This window comes from Gekko japonicus, unplaced genomic scaffold, assembly GCF_001447785.1.
Source record: "Gekko japonicus isolate JY-2015 unplaced genomic scaffold, Gekko_japonicus_V1.1 scaffold520, whole genome shotgun sequence".
Taxonomy (NCBI): Eukaryota; Metazoa; Chordata; class Lepidosauria; order Squamata; family Gekkonidae; genus Gekko; species Gekko japonicus.
In genome coordinates, this window is record NW_015169188.1 from 723,724 (window position 1) to 741,300 (window position 17,577).

At 41.3% G+C, this 17,577-nt stretch overlaps 1 protein-coding gene across 3 annotated transcripts; it reads right to left on the reverse strand.

The window, feature by feature from the left end:
• Nucleotides 1-7,084: 7,084 nt before the first annotated feature.
• On the reverse strand, nt 7,085-17,275 carry TCEB1 (transcription elongation factor B (SIII), polypeptide 1 (15kDa, elongin C)). 3 transcript variants are annotated; one of them, XM_015416200.1, is made up of 5 exons: nt 17,168-17,275; nt 15,337-15,486; nt 13,117-13,169; nt 9,858-10,001; nt 7,085-7,502 (listed from the first exon to the last, which is right to left on the reverse strand). In XM_015416200.1, the coding sequence occupies exons 3-5, from the start codon at nt 13,118-13,120 to the stop codon at nt 7,312-7,314; spliced, it is 339 nt and encodes a 112-aa protein (XP_015271686.1). In that variant the 5' UTR covers nt 13,121-13,169; nt 15,337-15,486; nt 17,168-17,275; the 3' UTR covers nt 7,085-7,311. The 3 variants fall into 3 exon arrangements, with proteins under 3 accessions (XP_015271686.1, XP_015271685.1, XP_015271684.1); XM_015416199.1 differs by having other exon boundaries at nt 15,337-15,489; XM_015416198.1 differs by lacking the exon at nt 15,337-15,486.
• Between the last annotated feature and the right edge of the window lie 302 nt (nt 17,276-17,577).

The window sequence follows — 17,577 nt, forward strand, 5'->3', positions numbered from 1 at the left end:
GCAAATGTATCTTTTACTGGAACCTTGGTAAATGAGATACCACATTAAAACTGACGAGTATGTCCTGTGGGTTGAGTTTCAGAGGACTGATTTTGTTGATGAAATGTGTTGGATCTTTGATGTATGTTGTGGTCTTTCTGATGTGGTTCTGTAGGAGAACCGTGTAGGGGTTCTGTAGGGGAACCGTGGCACTCTTGATGGGTCGGAGTGGGACTGAGTACTTATGAATTTTAGGGAGTCCACATAGTCATGGTGGTTGTGCTTCTGTCTTGTATAGTTTTTTGTGTGTGTCGGGATGAAGTGAGGAATTCTTGATCAGTGAGCTCGTTTGCCTGGTGATTTTGCAGGTTGGATCTCATTTTAGTTTTTTGTATGTGGCGGGGTCCAGATGTTCTCTAATCTTGTTTTGTATTCTTCCATTTTCATGATCACTGTGGCATTGCTTTTGTCAGCTGGTAGAATAATGATGTCTGGATCCGCACTGATGGTCTTGATGGCATTTCTCTCCTTATATTGCTGGTAGGAAGCTTTGCTTTTCATAGAATCCTTGCTGTCTCCCCTCTTATCTCTTCAGCTTCTTCTTCAGGTAGATGATGAATGGCAGCGTCTACATTTGCGATGATGTCTTCCACAGGAATTTCTGTGGGGGTGACTGCAAAGTGAGAGTTTACGATCCATCAGATTGACGACAACGCGTGCATTGTTGAGTACTGGGTTTGTCTTCTCACCTTGACACAGAGATACCTCTGAGGATTATTATAATCTGTGGATCTGTGTTATACCTCTGAGGATGCCAGTCACAGCTGCTGGCGAAATGTCAGGTCCTACAGTGCCAAGACCACGGCCATACAGCCCAGAAAATCTACAGCAACTAATGAATTCTGGCCGTGAAACCTTTGACAACATATTAAACAACATCTATTGGGTCCCCCTTGTCCATATGTTTGTTCACTCTCTCAAAGAACACTAACAGGTTAGTGAGACAAGAACTTCCCTTACAGAACCCATGCTGAGTCTACCTCAATAGTTTTTGTTCATCAATGTGCCTACTAATATCATATAGATATCTATAATGTGTTTCTGTCTCCAGCAACCTTCGCCTCCTTTGGCGAGCATTTAGAACATTTCTATCCTGCTCTCCAGAAACCCTTCTGGAGACAGATTACAAGAAAGGCAAGATAGTTTTCAGTTCTTGCTTTATATCTCTCCTTATATATAATTGTGAAGTGGGGTGGTACTTTCTGAACATTCCACACACTCCTAAATCAGTTAGCTCCATGATGTGTCACTCAGAAGCTGTCCCTGTCCATTGGCTTCGTTGCCTGAGTCCTGCCTCCAACATTCTAAAGAGTTTGCTGTTCCTCTCCCCCCACCCCCCATAGCCAGTCGGAACACAGAGGTCGTTTGCATATGCGGCCTGATTGGCCTTTGCCTCTAACATTCTAAAGAGTTTGCTGTTGCTGTTGGGAGTAATTGAATGTGTCCTCAGGTAAAATATATACCCTAGTCTTCCCTTAAACGGTCACTGGAATTGCCAGTCTCCCTGTGGGGCCTGGAGATCTTCCAGAAATCACCGTGTTCCGCAGCCACAGCACATCATTTCCCCTACAGAAAATTTCCAAGCTATTACAACTGATCTCCAGATGGCCAAGATCAATTCTCCTGGAGACAATGGCTGCTTGGGCCAGTGGACTGTATGGCATTATACCCTGCTGAAGTCCCTCCGCACCCCAAACCCTGCCCTCCCCAGCCTCTACCCCTCAAATCTACAGGTATTTCCCAACCCAGAGTTGGCAACCATGTAATTGGCTATGGAACCACTTTCCAGACCCTTGGAACCCAGAAAACATGGCACAGGAGGAGGTGCTTTTCTACCTTAGCTGCCATTGCATAACCTCAAATCAACATAAGTCAGGGGTGGAGGGAACCATACCTGTTACCAGAGGTCATTTCGGGGGGGAACGCGGGGGAACGCAGTTGCCCCGGGTGAGGTGCAGGGGGGCGGGGCACATGATGAAGCCCTGCCCCCTGCTTCTGGCCGCCCCGCTTCCAGCCCTCATTCAGCCAGGAGGAGGCAGGAGAAGAGGGAGAGTAAGTTGTTTCCTCCCTGCCTCTCCCCACCCCTGCCTGCCTGGGGCCAGGGAGGGCCTTGGCGGGGCTTCCTCGCACTCCTGCTGGCCTTGCAGGTCCACCACTGGGCCCCTGCTGTCAGGGGGTGTGGCATATGCTAATGAGTTATGCTAATGAGTTCCCCTAGCTCTTTTTCTACGAAATGACCCCTGCCTGTTACCATGAGGCTGTCTTACCCTACTACTCACTTGGGGCAGCAAAATGACTTGAGACAGCCCTGCCTTATAGGTAAGCAGAAGGAAAGAAGCATGGCTTGCCTCCTTCTATTTTCCCCTTCCCTCTGCTGCCCCACCAGCCACAGCTGGGACACTCACCTGGAGCTTCCTTCTAGAGCTCGTTGTATTTCTTCCCATAATGGGCCTTACTCTTTGTAGTATAATAAAACCTTTCCAGCTCAGCAAGAAAACAGATTACACCACATGATCAAAGTAGAAGTGATGTAACTCTGCACATCGGATTGCTGTGTTAAACTATTGACCAAAGGTAAATTATTGTTGGAGATTTATTGGCCACCCCATCTAAACCACTCAGTGTAGCCTACAGCATTACCTAAATAAGTGGTCAGTGTGGTGTAGTGGTTAAGAGCAGCAGACTCTAATCTGGAGAACTGGGTTTGATTCCCCACTCCTCCACATGAAGCCCACTGGGTAACTTTGGGCCAGTCACAGTTCTCTCAGAACTCTCTCAGCACCACCTACCTCACAAGGTGCCTGTTGTGGGGAGAGGAAGGGAAGGCAATTGTAAGCTGCTTTGAGACTCCTTAGGATAGAGAAAAGCAGGGTAAGAAAACCCAACTCTTCTTCTACTGGTCAAAGGTGTCCCCCTATTTAAAGCTAGACACATTTGCTTAAAAGTTCCATTGAAACCACTAGTAACCTGAACAACAGTTGCAGATGCATTTACCAAAACTTGCAGCATTCCAGTGTAGTATGTAAGATGCCTCTTTCCAACAGAACACAATATGTTTACCGACAACAAAGTATTAAATAGGGGATTGCCAACAGCTTGCAGTCCACTCAGGGCAATAACATCTTCACTGCTGTTCAGAGCACACACACACCCCAAAGCCAAGCTTTTTAAAAAGAGGGCTTTGATTTGGATTGGTTTGTTGTTTCTTATTTTTTTACACATGAAGTTGCTTCATACTGAGTCTGACCACTGGCCTGTCAAAGTCAGTACTGCTCACTATATGGCTGGTCTCAGGTAAAGATATTTGCCGTCCCCTGATATTTTAATTGGAAATATCAGGGGCTGAACTTGGTTTGTTGAAAGAAACTTAACGAAGTAAACCTGAATGCAGCTATAAACTATTGACTGTAGTCACAAGTTAACAAAAACATTTTTCCATTATTTTTCTCTCAAAGAAACAAAAAGCTGAGACTTTCATGTTTGCTGCAGCATACACATTTCTGAATCCATTTTCTTTACAGTGTCAGCCTTGTTTATCTGTTGCCAGCAAAATAACGAAGTGCCACAAGATTCCGCTAGGTTTTCTTGTACCCTTGACTTCAAATAAGCTATATTCAGTAAAGCAGAATATTTTTAATTTAAAAAAACAAAATAAATTCTAATATACCCTTTGCCCTGTTAGTTGGAGCTCAGGGATGTATTAAAAGGGTCTCAGTATATCCCTTTCATTCTCTAGTGTGTTCTGTAGCCTTCCTGCTCTGACAGGAAGAAGGGAGAAAAAGGGAGTCCTTAAACAACACAATATTGCTTATTTCTGTGGTAAGAAATATTAGAAATATAGAAGAAAGTTTGGGTTTAAAATGAACCAACATAGTTTCTGAAATCCATATACATCTGTCTCTAAAACAGGCTGGGCCTTTTCACTAAGGATGTAACATTCCATTCCCAGGGAAATCACTGATGTGGGACCTGCCAATATCCTTAATTTCCCAGGCAATAAGGATTGCCTAGACCATTTGGGGAGTGACAGACTTAAATTTCAAGGCAAAATGGCAATCCATCAGACTAGCTTCTTGAGATACGGAAAGTTCACATGCACCCCTACTCTCACCTTTCTGATAACATCAATGCACAATTTATTTCCCATGATTGGGAAATACCAGGAATAAACAATGACCCTGTATTGATCCTGTTATGTGAGACCAAGGGAGGGAAACCAATTTCCTCAAAGACAAATGCAATTTCTAAGTGTTATATTTTAACTGCAATCCAATTATTAAGGGATCCCTTTGATCTCTGGTATAAATATGGGTGGTTCACAACAGACTTCAGCTGACTCCAAAGGAGACAGCCAGAGAGAGAGGCCTCTCGACGCGCATGCATGGGGTGGGGAAAACTTTGCTTTGCATGTTTATTTTTCTGTGTATTCTATAAAATGTTTAGGAATTAGGACTCTGAATGTTTTGCTATAATAAAGATAAGTTTTATTTTAAGAAGAGACTAGTGAATTCCAAGCTTGCACTTCTGCCTTTGGTAAGGGGCAACACACAGGAGACACATGAACTGAGGGGGGGGGGAGTGTGGGTGACAGGGTTAAACACACACCCACACATCCAAAAATCTCACAATTTCATTGCTCTTCAATAGGTTGAATGATGAATTCATGTGATAAGGTAGTTCTTTCAGGCATATTTCAACCTCCTGTTCCCTCAATATAGTTCAGGAATCATTGGTCTAGGCAATGTGCAGCAACATTTAACAAGTTTGTCTCAGCATCCACTTGATTTGTATTAAAGTATTTCATCCATGTGCCTTTTCTTTTATGTATAGTATATAGTATTTGGCAGCTTCTGTAACGAATGGGATGGTTTTATCCCACCCCACCTCCACAGCATTTCACCTCTTACCAAAGTTATATATTCATCTTCCTCTGCTGGGCCAGTTGCATAGCAACTGTACTTTGCAGTACCAAAAGGCCACATCTCACAGACACTGACAGCACACCTCGCTGGAATTGCATTTGTTCTCACATCACCAGCGCTTGCCAACTTAAAAGCTACAGGGGAATAGTGGTTATTTTTTGAAAGGAACTGAATTCCTTCCACAAGATATTCTTTCCATCTGAATGGTTCTTTGCTGTTCTAGTACTGTAACACTTGCAATACCAAAATACTACTTCTGCTAACAGCAGGGGGAAGAGCTATTTTTGCCTATTTCCTCCTTCCAGTGCAGACCCCACCCACCCCCCCCAAGAATATTTAAGTATTCCTTTATGTCCAGGAACACAATGGGATGGGAGCTCAGGCCTGCAGCATGAGGAGGGAGGCAGGAGAGTCCCATGCGATGAACTTTGCTCAGCTCACAGCACTTTGGACCCAAGCAAAGAAAGCAAAATACACTATTTTAAAGACAGTGTAAAAAGGTGCCTGATCATGCTAAACCAGAACAATGAACACAATGGAGGAATGGAGCAGCCACCCTGCCTCCCTTGGCACTGCCCAGGAGGCTGCAGCCCCCATTGTTATTTTATACCCCAGCAGCCTCTAGACCAGGGATGGCCAAACTGCAGCTCAAGAGCCGCATGCGGCTCTTTCACACATATTGCGTGGCTCCCGGCTGGGCAAGCGAAAGGGAGGCATGCCTTCCCAATCGATCCTCCCTTTCCCAGATAGTGCTCCCCTCCCTGGGTATGCTTGAGGTGGGGGGGGAGCAGAGAAAGAAAGCAACTTAAAGACACCCCCTCCCCCCGCCACCGACTGGTTTGGAGAAGGCATTAGTCTTTTTAAATACCTTCGCCAAGCCAAGCCAGCTGGCAGGGGTCTTGGAAGAAGCATTTACAGTTAGTGGCTTTCTTTCCACCTCTCCCTCCCTCCCTCATCTATTTGCTTTCTTTCCACTTTTTCCTTCCACCTTTCTTTCTCTTTTTCCCCTCCCTCCCCATCTAAATATCATTATCAATATCTGTTTTCACCCTTTTTATTTTTGGCAGTCTCATTTCATGTTAATAAAAAGCAAATTTGCTTTTTTCCCTATAAAAACATGTGGGTTGTATCTGTTCATGTCTTGTGGCTCTCAAACATCTGACAATTATTCTGTGTGGCTCTTACATTAAGCAACTTTGGCCACCACTGCTCTAGACCATATTTTGGCACACACTAAGATTACATTTCAGCAGTTGTTTATGTATATATTTATTTAATGCATGAAGTTTTCATCTGCTATCGACCAGGTACTGCAAAGCAGGGGAAATATTTTTTGGCTTGAATGATGAGGGATAGGCAAATGACAAAGTACCTTATTTCTCAAATGTCCTTTGAGCAACTGCTAGCTACTGTTGGAATTGACTCCCAGGGCACTTGGTTTTGAAGTTACCTCTGACAGTGAAGGGAGCATGGTCCACCTTCCTTATTTTAAGTACCTCATAGCTAGAATGGAATGAGATGGGTACAGCTTCTCACCCCAGGTCTACCGATGCCTGAGTCAGGATATCGCTCACAAGATTGTCTTCATTTCCAGCTGAATTTGTTATAGACTGGTTCCACAAGACCAGTATCACAAGCATATATGGCCTCAGGAGGTCAGTGGGTGGCAGGGTGCTCTGGAAGAGCTGGAGCTCTGCCCTGCAAACCCTCCCTCCTGGGGAAAGGGCAGATTTGAATGCTACTTCTTACATTGCTGGCAAAAGCATGCATATCCATTAAAATATGTACAGCAAACAAAGGTCTTGCCAAAGCATGGCTAAATATGTGGAACTCAGCAAATTTAGAGTTGACTGCTAGATTTCTGCTTTACATATCTGACAGTGCTATACAAAATCACCCTTTGCACACTGGAGCACAGCCATGATAAACTGCTACACCAATGTAATAATGCATACTGGAATCATGAATACTCAAGTAAAAATAAATGTTTACATCATAAGACGACAGAAGTTAACAGTGGCTGTAAGTATATAGTGTTTTCTGATGCTTCAACCACAGAAATACAGTAATCAGCATAAAGGGTGAAGAATTCTGTCACTGCTGAAGGATAAGGCAAAGTCATCCACGAGTTGACACGTTTATTTTTCAGTTGGTGAGAAGACTGTTATTGATGTAAGCCGTGAAACAAAATCCATGCATGCCAAACCACTGCAGGCAATAGCCTGCTGCAGTGACCATTACAGTCCTTAACCAAACATACACAACATGCTATATGAAAAAAATTACTAACTGAACTACGTGTATTAAATACTGAAAAAAAAGTTTACATTTTTATTATAATTTATTTTATTTAACAATCTAAGAAGTTTGCAGCCATCAGCAGTTCCAGTGCAATTTCAGGTGCAATTGGAAATTCAGGAATCTCTGTGGAGCTGTTAGTGTAGCGAACCTTGTAGGTGAAATACATGCACACTTTGGATAGGACATGGGAGGGGATCTCTCTGAAATTTACTTCATTTGTTTCATTTTCAGCAAACTGTCCTAGAGAGAGTGAAAGAGAGATTTTATTTGTATATATGCAAATAAGACAATGGGAATAGCAGTCCTGCAGCAAATAAAATGTAATAAATTCACTGCTGTCTGAATATGGGTATTTTAAGAATGCTGTGTCACTTGAATATTGTAAGAAATGGCAGCACTTGAGTGTCCTGCTATTCAATTCCTAGCTGATGTCATTGTGTCAGTCACTAGATATGGACTAGACTATGCCTTTTCTGCTGTTCCCTTTTGAGGAGATCACTGGGAGCTCTCCCTTGTACTTCAGATCTGCAGCCATCTTGAGAAGTTAGTAGCTTTGAGTGTGGGAGAACACAAGTCTTCCGCTAAAGTTATTGCTTTGCAGGAACATTAGGGGAACAGGTGGGCAAGGCAGATTTCTCTCTCTCTAGCATTATGAGTGAATATTGATTGCTTTTCTCAAGGTACTTCATGTGGTTCTAGGGCAAACTTGTTTGTATGAGTAAGTCTCCCTTTCTTGGATATGTTTTGGAGCATGAATTCTGAGCTTTGATTCTGAGCTCCATCTCCAAAAAGGATTACACTTATTAGCTTTATAACTCATTTAAAAGCAGTATGCCAAAACATATTGTGTACATCCGAAACTATATCCTAAAACATTCTTTTAAACTAAGTAGAATTTATTTCCAAAACGAATAGGGAATTGTTCAATAAAAGTTTCCTTTTAAACATCCTAAGCACAGGAGATTGGATCCAAAAGTTCTATTCCACTAACTGGGTAGAGGCTTCTGGTGCCAGGAATCTGTCATCAGTAGAATATACCATGTTGGCCAGAGGACAGCTCTAGAGTCAGTGTCTTGGACCATTTGGATCCAATGAGGCTGTCTAGGTTAATTTTATCACAAATTGGGATAATTTACATGCATTTTTTAAAATGTGAGTCAAGTATTACTGAATTAGATTCTTAAAACAAAGCCTTAGCAAGGCTGGTTGGGCATATGGAAAGCAAGTTGGTCTCTTGTTTGCAAGTATCTGCCATTCTACATTGTTTCTTTTTTCTCTCAAATACTACGAGTGATAACCATCTTAAAATAGATTTTTCACAAATACAGTTTATTGAAATGGAGTTTAAAACTTGCTCAAAATTGAATAAAAAACCCATTGTATCCAATTTTTGCTTTCTTTTACTAATTCCTCTAGACAAACTCTTAAGAGCTCACACACTTTATACAGCAAAGCACTTTCAAATGTTGCTTGAGTTTCCAAAAAATTATTGTGATACAATAATTGGGGCAAGAGACAGATATTGTTTATCAACAGAACTCCAGCATTCCCTTTGGGTGCCCAGAACTAATTGTGCCATTAGTATACAAAGATACTGTCATTTTAGCTTGAGTTTATCAATTCATCAGGATCTGAAGTAATTTCACTCTGATCTGCACTAACAGTTCTGTGCTTGATCTGAGATGTCATATTATAAGGAATCCTGCACTGGTTGACTTAGTGGGAACTTGGTCTCTTGTGAGCCGTCCTGAGCCCGCTTTGGGGAGGGCGGAATAAAAATTTTAAAATATAAATAAATAAATAAGCATTCATAAAATAAAGATTTGAAATAGATTAAAAAAGAGGAAAAGATTCCTCTTCTAGATTTTAAAGCATAATGAAACACAGCATGCTTAGAATACCCAGCTTCAACCAGCACTGAACTCTTATTGTAGCACATATACTATTAACATAACTGAAAGCCTTCCCACAAGTTCAGACTGGCCAGAAAACCCAATGAGAACATCCCTTCTGCTCACCCCAATCCAGCAGACTTCAAGGCATACTGAAAGCAGTACCGTTTTTCTTGTTAACTGGTGACTACAGAATTATTTTTCAAATCCCAAACATCATTAATTTATGGAGAAAGGTAGAATTTGAACAGTTACAGAGAGTTCCATATGCTACTGTTCGTTAGCTTTGCTTCTTGGAACTCACATACTAGAAATCCCGGCTCAATTATAAAGGATTTAATAATCCATTGATTACCTTGATATAATGGAAATATTCCTTTTAAGATGCCTAAAAATTTTGGAATCAAATTCTTATGCATTCAGATTCAGATTCAAATGCTAACCAGAAAAACATGTATTCACTTCAGACAGTCGACCATAAGATCAAGGGCTTGTAAAATGGATAAAGCCCCAATTTCCAAAATGCATTCAAGATACTGTGGATTCACACACTTCTTGTTATCTGGCTACATTATCTTTGATAGCAAAGGAAGAACAATCCATAAAATTGAATTTCCACTAAAGAAGCTGGGGAACCAGTTCAAGAGATTGTTCGCATGCTCACATTACACCGCACAGGAAACCTACCATTTCTTGTACCTACCTGGGCCACTCAACATAGCTTTTATTGTTCCTGACGTGAGTGCATGTTCTCGTTTGACAATGAATTCATGGCCATCAGAGGATATCAACTTCACATACATAGCATCAGGGCCTTCACATCCACCATATGTTTTCTCTTCTCCATCTACAAGACATTGTTATTTTAATTGTGTCTGTTTTAAGAACCCCAAATGAAGTTTCATAGTACAACAGTGAATTATGGAACAGAAGAACTACACTATTAAATAATCAAACAGAAGTAAACTGTTAGGCTGTTCACACCTTTTCCTATAGTATTTCATTCTGAATGGATGCAGTTCATTAATTTGAAAGTCTTGTTTCGAGACATAACAGCAAGCCATAGTTTACCACGACACATACAAGCCTGTGGACTACACAGGTTCAAGCACTCCCTCCTCCCAAACATGCAGCAAGCTAATAACCAGTTCTGCTCTAAAAGTAAGTATAGTGCTACTACCAAACTAGCAACCTACAGTTCACACTTTCCCTTCCAACCAGGATTCCCAACTCTGATTTAATCCTAGTTTGGAATCTGGGTTTACTGAGGAAACCAAAACCATAATTTGCCAATTTGGACATAATGGTAAATAGTAGTTGACCAGAAAAGCAAAAACATTTCTGATGGCTTCAGTCATTTTTGTTCCACAGGACTCACCATTATTGCTGGAGAAGAGTCAGCGCTCTGTGAGCTGACATGCAGGATGCCTCAGAGCTGAGTCCAATTTCAAAATTATTTAATATCTATGTCAGACAAAGATAACCTGTAGCTTTGGGGTCAAGTGCAATCAGCGTGTTGATGACACCCAGCTTTATATTTAACTGTCCCGCCCCCCCCCCCCCGAAGCTGCCAATCTCTGCCCTAGGCCAGTGTCTGGATGACATAATCAAGTAGCCAAGGCGGAAGAAACTGAAGCTCAACTGAGATAAGATACAGGTGATACTGGTTGGAAAGACTGAAAAGCTGGAAGGAGTGGTACTGCCAACCCTAGATGGGGTGGGCTGGATTAAGCGGTCTACTGGAAGAATACAGATTTTCAGGTTTTCTTCCCCCCAGCAGGTGCTTCTAACCCACAACCCATTGTGAGACTCCAATGAAAACAGTGTAGAGGGTGAAACTGCCTCCTTCCATCCTCTTCCACCAGCATAGCTTCAGTGCTGGGGAAAGGGGAACCCCATGAAAATCTGTATCTGCCAGTGTCTTCCAGCAGATCGCACGATCCAACCCAGCAGCTTTTTCTTTGGCAAAGGCTGTGAAGAACCCAAGAGGATGCAAAAATCCAGCCACTGATGGGCAAAGAGGTTGGTATATTACTAACTATATTCCCAATCACATCCGGTATGTAGGCTGATTCTTTATTTAGATTAAACTGATCTGGTCATGCTGAATCATGCCACAGTAACCTCAAACTTAGATTACTGCAATGTATTGCATATGGGACTGTCCCTAAAAACAACTTTTATAATACACTGTGGTGCATTCATTAACTAGGGCCCATCATTTTCAACATTACATTAGTCCTGAAAGTGTTCCATCATACTACATATGCTAGACAGACATTGCCAATTTGTTTCCATTTATGAATATCTGAAGGACTGCTTCCCCTTTTATGAACTGGTCTGCCAAGTCCACCCCAGATCAGTTCTTCTTTTCTATCCCTGACATAGACATTAGCACACTGGCAGTCCATTGCAGGTTTCTTTCAGTGGTGGCTCCAGTGCTTTGGAGTGGGCTGCCATTGAAAGTGTGAACAGTTTCCTTCCACTCTGCCTGTAAGCAATATAGAGCTATTCTACAGACTTTGGTTAGCCTTGCCTATTGGTTTTGGTGGAGTTGACACACCAGTTCATACAGGGAGAGGCAGTCGTTCAGCTATAGCTTCAAACAGGTAAGGGTAGTTTTTGTTTCTTTGTTATTGAGTGTACAGTGCAGACACACATGTTGGTTCTGTTGATGGATTTCAGGTATGTGTAAATTCCCTTGAATGTGGAGAAAGTGGATTTGGAGTTCAAAAAAACAACAGTAAATCAACACCTAATTAGGTGGCCCATTGCAAAGTGAAAAAGGGAGCCTAAGTATGCACAAAACAGCATACCACAATTTACTATTCCAAACCAAGTAAAATGAGTTTTCCCATCAAACTCTGGACAGTGCAATCCTATGCAGAATTACTCCAGTCTAAGACACTGATTTCAACTGATTTCAAAGTCTACTTTGGATGGCACTGCAAGTTGCTTCAAGAAGAGCAGATAAAAATATAGACACTCAAACTAACTGAATCCTTTACCATTCTTATTAAATGAATATAAAATGGAGCGGATATATTAACCCATATGAACAACTTCATATAAAGAGATTTCATTTATTTCCATTATAGACTGAACTGCATTAAACATCAATGTAAACAGCTGCTGCTAAATTCCTAATGGGTTGTTACTGTGTGTATCAGATGTAGAAAAATAACAGTACAAGAATATCCTATGCAGACTTACATCAGTGAGTCTAGACTGGAGTAACACTTAATAGGATTGTACTGTCAAACTCATCAGCATCAGAATCTATTTAAAAACCTCTAACCTTTAAGAATACACACAATTTCAACACTATATACACTGTAGATTACAATAATAATGTTTATAGCAGTTTGAATCTATTTGTTCATCTCATAATCCCCATTCCTTCTGGTGAATTTTCCAGTATATTGTAGACATTCTACTAATTTGTACCAAAGTGGGTTTCTATCAACTGGCACACCCTTTCTCACAATACAAGAACTCATGGGCACTCAATGAAATTGCTGAGCAGTCGGGTTAGAACAGATAAAAGGAAGTACTTCTTCACCCAAAGAGTGATTAACACATGGAATTCACTGCCACAGGAGGTGGTGGTGGCTACAAGCATGGACGGCTTCAAGAGGGAATTAGATAAACATATGAAGCAGAGATCCATCAGTGGCTATTAGCCACAAGGTATCGATAGGAACTCTCGGTCTGGGGCAAGTGATACTCTGTATTCTTGGTGCTGGGGGGGGGGGCAACAGTGGGAAGGCTTCTAGAGTCCTGGCCCCACTGCTGGACCTCTTGATGGCACCTGTATTTTTGGCCACTGTGTGACAGAGTATTGGACTGGATGGGCCATTGGCCTGATCCAGCATTGGCTTCTCTTATGTTCTCAAATGCAAAGCAGTTCCCTAAACATATATACCAAGATGCTTTTCAAAACTAATTTTCAAAGTACTTACCCATTTCTTATCAAATAGTTGTTTCTTTGCTTCTGCAGTTTTTGCAATAAGAACTGGAAACAAATAGAAAAGTACATACTTACTCAAGTTCATTACTAAAAGCAAACACGGTTAGGTGGAAATCTAAGAAGGTCACTAACTTTGTATAGAGGACGCCAAGTCTTGTTTGAATTTAACTGTGGTTATGTTTACAGTGCCAGATTACTAGATTGAATGGAGATGCCATTCTTTGAAAATTCTTTAATCACCAGCCCAGAATTGAAGCCAAGGTCATTCAAGAATCCCTCCAGTACAAGGGTATGCCCATCTATGTATGCTGTGGCTACCAAAACTATATATCCCATGTCCAATTCATACCCCATAGGCACATAACCAAGCCATACCCTAAACTTAACCTAAAACTGCTTACTTTTTGACAAACCTACCCCACCACTATGGTCATCTTTGGAGGCCCCCACCTTTTAAGATTAGGCTGGTGGTTATCCAGGAGAGGGCCTTCTCAGTTGTGGCACTCTGGAACTCTCCGCGCTTAGGGAGACTTATCAGTCTTCTTCTATTGCCATCTTCCACCAGAGTTGGAAGACTTTATTGTTTTATTTGGCATTCCCTCAGTGATTTCTCCTTCCTGCCGTGTTTTGTTTTCTTATGTATTTTAGCTCTGATTTTAATTGTATTAATTATATGTTTTGTTGGCTTTAATAGTTGTTAAGATATGATTTTATCATGTATATTTTACTTTGGTAAAGATAAAGGTAGGTTGTGTCTATGAAAGAGAGACAGACTCAGGAAAAAGCTATGGGGCTTTCAGGGAGGGAAGAAAGAAAATAGCGTGAGGGGGGAATAAAATGACAGCCCCACAAGTACTTGTGTGTCCCTTGTTTGTAGCATACTAATAACCAACAAATTATATAAGTATTCAAAAGGCAGGGACCAAATGAGTAAAAGGATATTAGGTAATCATGTATAAGCAATGGGAGGAGTGTGAACCCATCATTTTTGTTATAATTTAGTTGTAACTAATTTAGTTCTCTCAAGATTCACCAGGTTTACTTTTCATGTTGTTTTATGGGGTAGATATGTAGCACAGTTCATCACAATCCTGTTGATCTTCTCCCTTTTCCAGCTTTAAAAAAATTATACTGGTTTGAACTCCCCATATATTTGAGGGAGAGCATCTGGAATAAAAGACTAGAGCTGCCTTACTGTTGTTACCAGACAAGGGCAGCAGGATATTGGTTTCCTGAATGTACATTTGTATGCAAAGTATCATAGCAACACCCAACAAGGCTTTCATGGCTACCCCAGATGTAAAGGAAAGAACCAGCGTTCTCTGCTCCTTTCCCCACTGAATATTTGCTAACACATTTTTACCTTCTACCTACTGATTCCCAATCACAAGGATCTGCAGGCAGATCAGCTGGCACCAACTTTGTTCTCAAGCTATCACAAAGCAAAGTAGGCACCAGCAGTTCTGCAGATTATCTAGAAGCAATGACAGTCAACAGCTTTGTTGAATTTAACAGTGCATAAATTCACCAAGTGGGAGGGGGCAGGGCAGAAAGCAGCAGCAGCGTAGCTAGGATACAGAGCTAGTTCCTTAGTGGCAGTTTCTATTTCTTGTTAAATTCAGGATGTGGAATCATAAAGAGGACATTCTAAATAACTACTGATCACAGTACAAACAAATCAAATAAGCACATTTCATAAACCATCAAGCTAAATAAAGCAAGTGGGATTTGACTACATTGGTAAACCAAAATAGCTCTGCATCCAAAACATGCAATATACAGAATACATGAGCAGAACTTTCTACTTCAAGCATTATTGCCTTCAAATATGTCATCCAGGAATTTCGCTAAGAAAAATGTATGATTAGGTATTTACTTCGATTTGCTGGTGACAGATACACTGTTTTCAAGATGCACTGAACAAGTATCACCGTTTTCCCCATATTTTTTTTTATACCTGACAATCAGGTTCTTTCTAACTAAAAGGTCCAAAACTGAATGTGAAAAAATGAATATATTGTCAGCACACACTAGGAAGCCTTTCCTGTTTAAATTTACAATGTCTACTCTCACAAACACCTAGAGTGAAACTTACTACTTAAGTGAACAGAAAACTGTTTGAAATGTCTTTTGTCAAATGCTAAGTAGGACAATCAGGCAGGAAAATAAAGGCTTTACTACACTGATGGCCAGAATACCATTACCTACTTACTTCCAGACTGCACAAGAGAAAGAGAAAGGCCCAGTCAGCTCTATTCCAAACAGTCCTTGCAGAAAAACCAAATGCTTTATTATAGCAATAGCTGGAATATAATTATGCGCTGTTTATTTCCAGGCAGCTCAGGGGAAACAGAGGTCAGCTCTGCTAAAAAACAAAACAAAAAACACAGCAGTCTCAGGCAGCACATGATTTCTTTCTCCATAAAACTTTGCTGTTACAGAAACTGAACAGGTTTTTTTTGTTTATTTCTAGCCTTGAATTCCAGGATTTACAAGTTTAGTTTTAAATCAAAACTATAAAAAGCAAGAGTTTGTTTTAAAATGTGATTATAAAGGACGTTGAGGTCTGTTCCTAAATGAAGAGGATGTGTGCATATCCTGGATCCTGTAAATCTGACTAACTTCACCCTAATTATTAAATCATTTGATGTAACTCAAAATGTGGACTGCTATGTATACAAAGGAATAACAGAATTCACAGACTTTTGGACCAAAGCCAAATAAATTGTTAATTGACAATCTCTGACTGGCCAATTTACCAGTATCCCAACACTGCAAAATGGTAATCAAATTAAAGATTGTTTTGCCTCTGTGGCAATGGAAGTTGTGATGGAAGTAGACAAGAGTATCCATATATCTACAAATATATATCCATATATTTTCAAAAACATACCCACAAATAAAACCACTCTATAGGTGATCTCACTGTCCCCTTCACTCTCCTTTTCTGTACCCAATAACTCTTCTCTGTTTCCATCATCTACAGCTGCGGCCTCATGTTCCCACAAACAAACCCACCTTTTCTTCTAAGTTGCACTTCTATTTTTGCCTATTCCACATCAGCAAAATAATGACTCAAACTGTTAAGAATGTATGTGGAAACATTCTGTCATGACACAGCTGCATGAAATAATTTTCAAAGCCTTATCAAGTTCTGTAATTTTAAAAAGTTTTCTACTGAATCTGATTGTCTTCATGTACGCTACTAAGTCCTATTGACCGCAGAACTTTCAAGCAGAAAAGCAGAACACTAAAAACCCCCAAAAGTTAAGGGTTACCTGCATGCCACAGGTTGATGTCTAAGCTACAAAAAAACCTACCCTTCAGGCAGTCTCTTTATCTAAAATATAAAACTATTAGAAAAAAGGATATGAAGTACCCACACAATATTCGGGAAAAGAAGACATATAAGCAAAGTGTCTCGACAAATGACACTGGATACCAAAGAGAAGTAATCAGTTGTAGAATATAGTGAGAAGGCGCATTACATGATACAGCAATCATGCTGAAGCCTAAAACTAAGAGAATCTTGTGTTCCGTGACGAAACATTATAGATGTACATTATAGATGTAAGATGGAACTCATGAGAGAAAGGTCGGTTACGCCTGGAGTGGACCTGTAAGACGTAAGAAATTTCACAGAAAATACAATTGGGGGGGGGGGGGGTATATGCAACGCGCTGAGGTCTTCCGGAGGAGACGGGGGTGGGAAGAACGTAGGGCTGGAACTGTCGTGGGTGTTTTTCAGAGAACAGTCCAATCTATTGCATAAGGTGGCGAAGGGATTTCCCTGAAGGGGAGGGAGCAAAAATGGAAAGCAGTTGTGCTTCAGCTCTGCGTTTTAGACAAGAAAAGAAAACGCCGCACAGAAGACACTGGGTTCCGGGACGCTTCGTGCCTATCTACGGTTAGGACACAGAAAGAACTCTTTTCCTTCCCGTAGCTCCGGGCCATCAACACTCAGGGAACCTCAACCTCATAGCAGACACACACAACACAGAAGGCGGGAGGCGTTTAGCACACTCTCTCGGGCTCATACTCACCTCCGCCCTGCCAGCGCCCGAGGATATTCACGGGGCAGCTTCGCAACCCCCCCGTTCGGTTCCTGCCGGGCCAACCGCCCCGCCAAACCACTTCCGCTGGGTCACAAGCATGAGCTTCCGGTTTGCCAAGCGCAAGCGCAGAAAGAGTTGACTAGCTGCCAAGGGAGCGTGCTAGATCGTAACAGATGTAACAAAGGGCTGGATTGACGGTTCTTTTGTTTACTGGCCGGATTTCCTGGTTATTTTCGACATAAGGACCTATTGCACTCCCAAAAGAATACGAGCCATAGATAGCAAAGTCCCAAGATAAATGCCAGTCTAACGGCGGAGTTGGTCTTTTTAAAAAAAATAACAGTGTAGCGTGCAAGGTTTCGATTTCTTCACCACTTTTCATCAGGCTTGAAAGATCT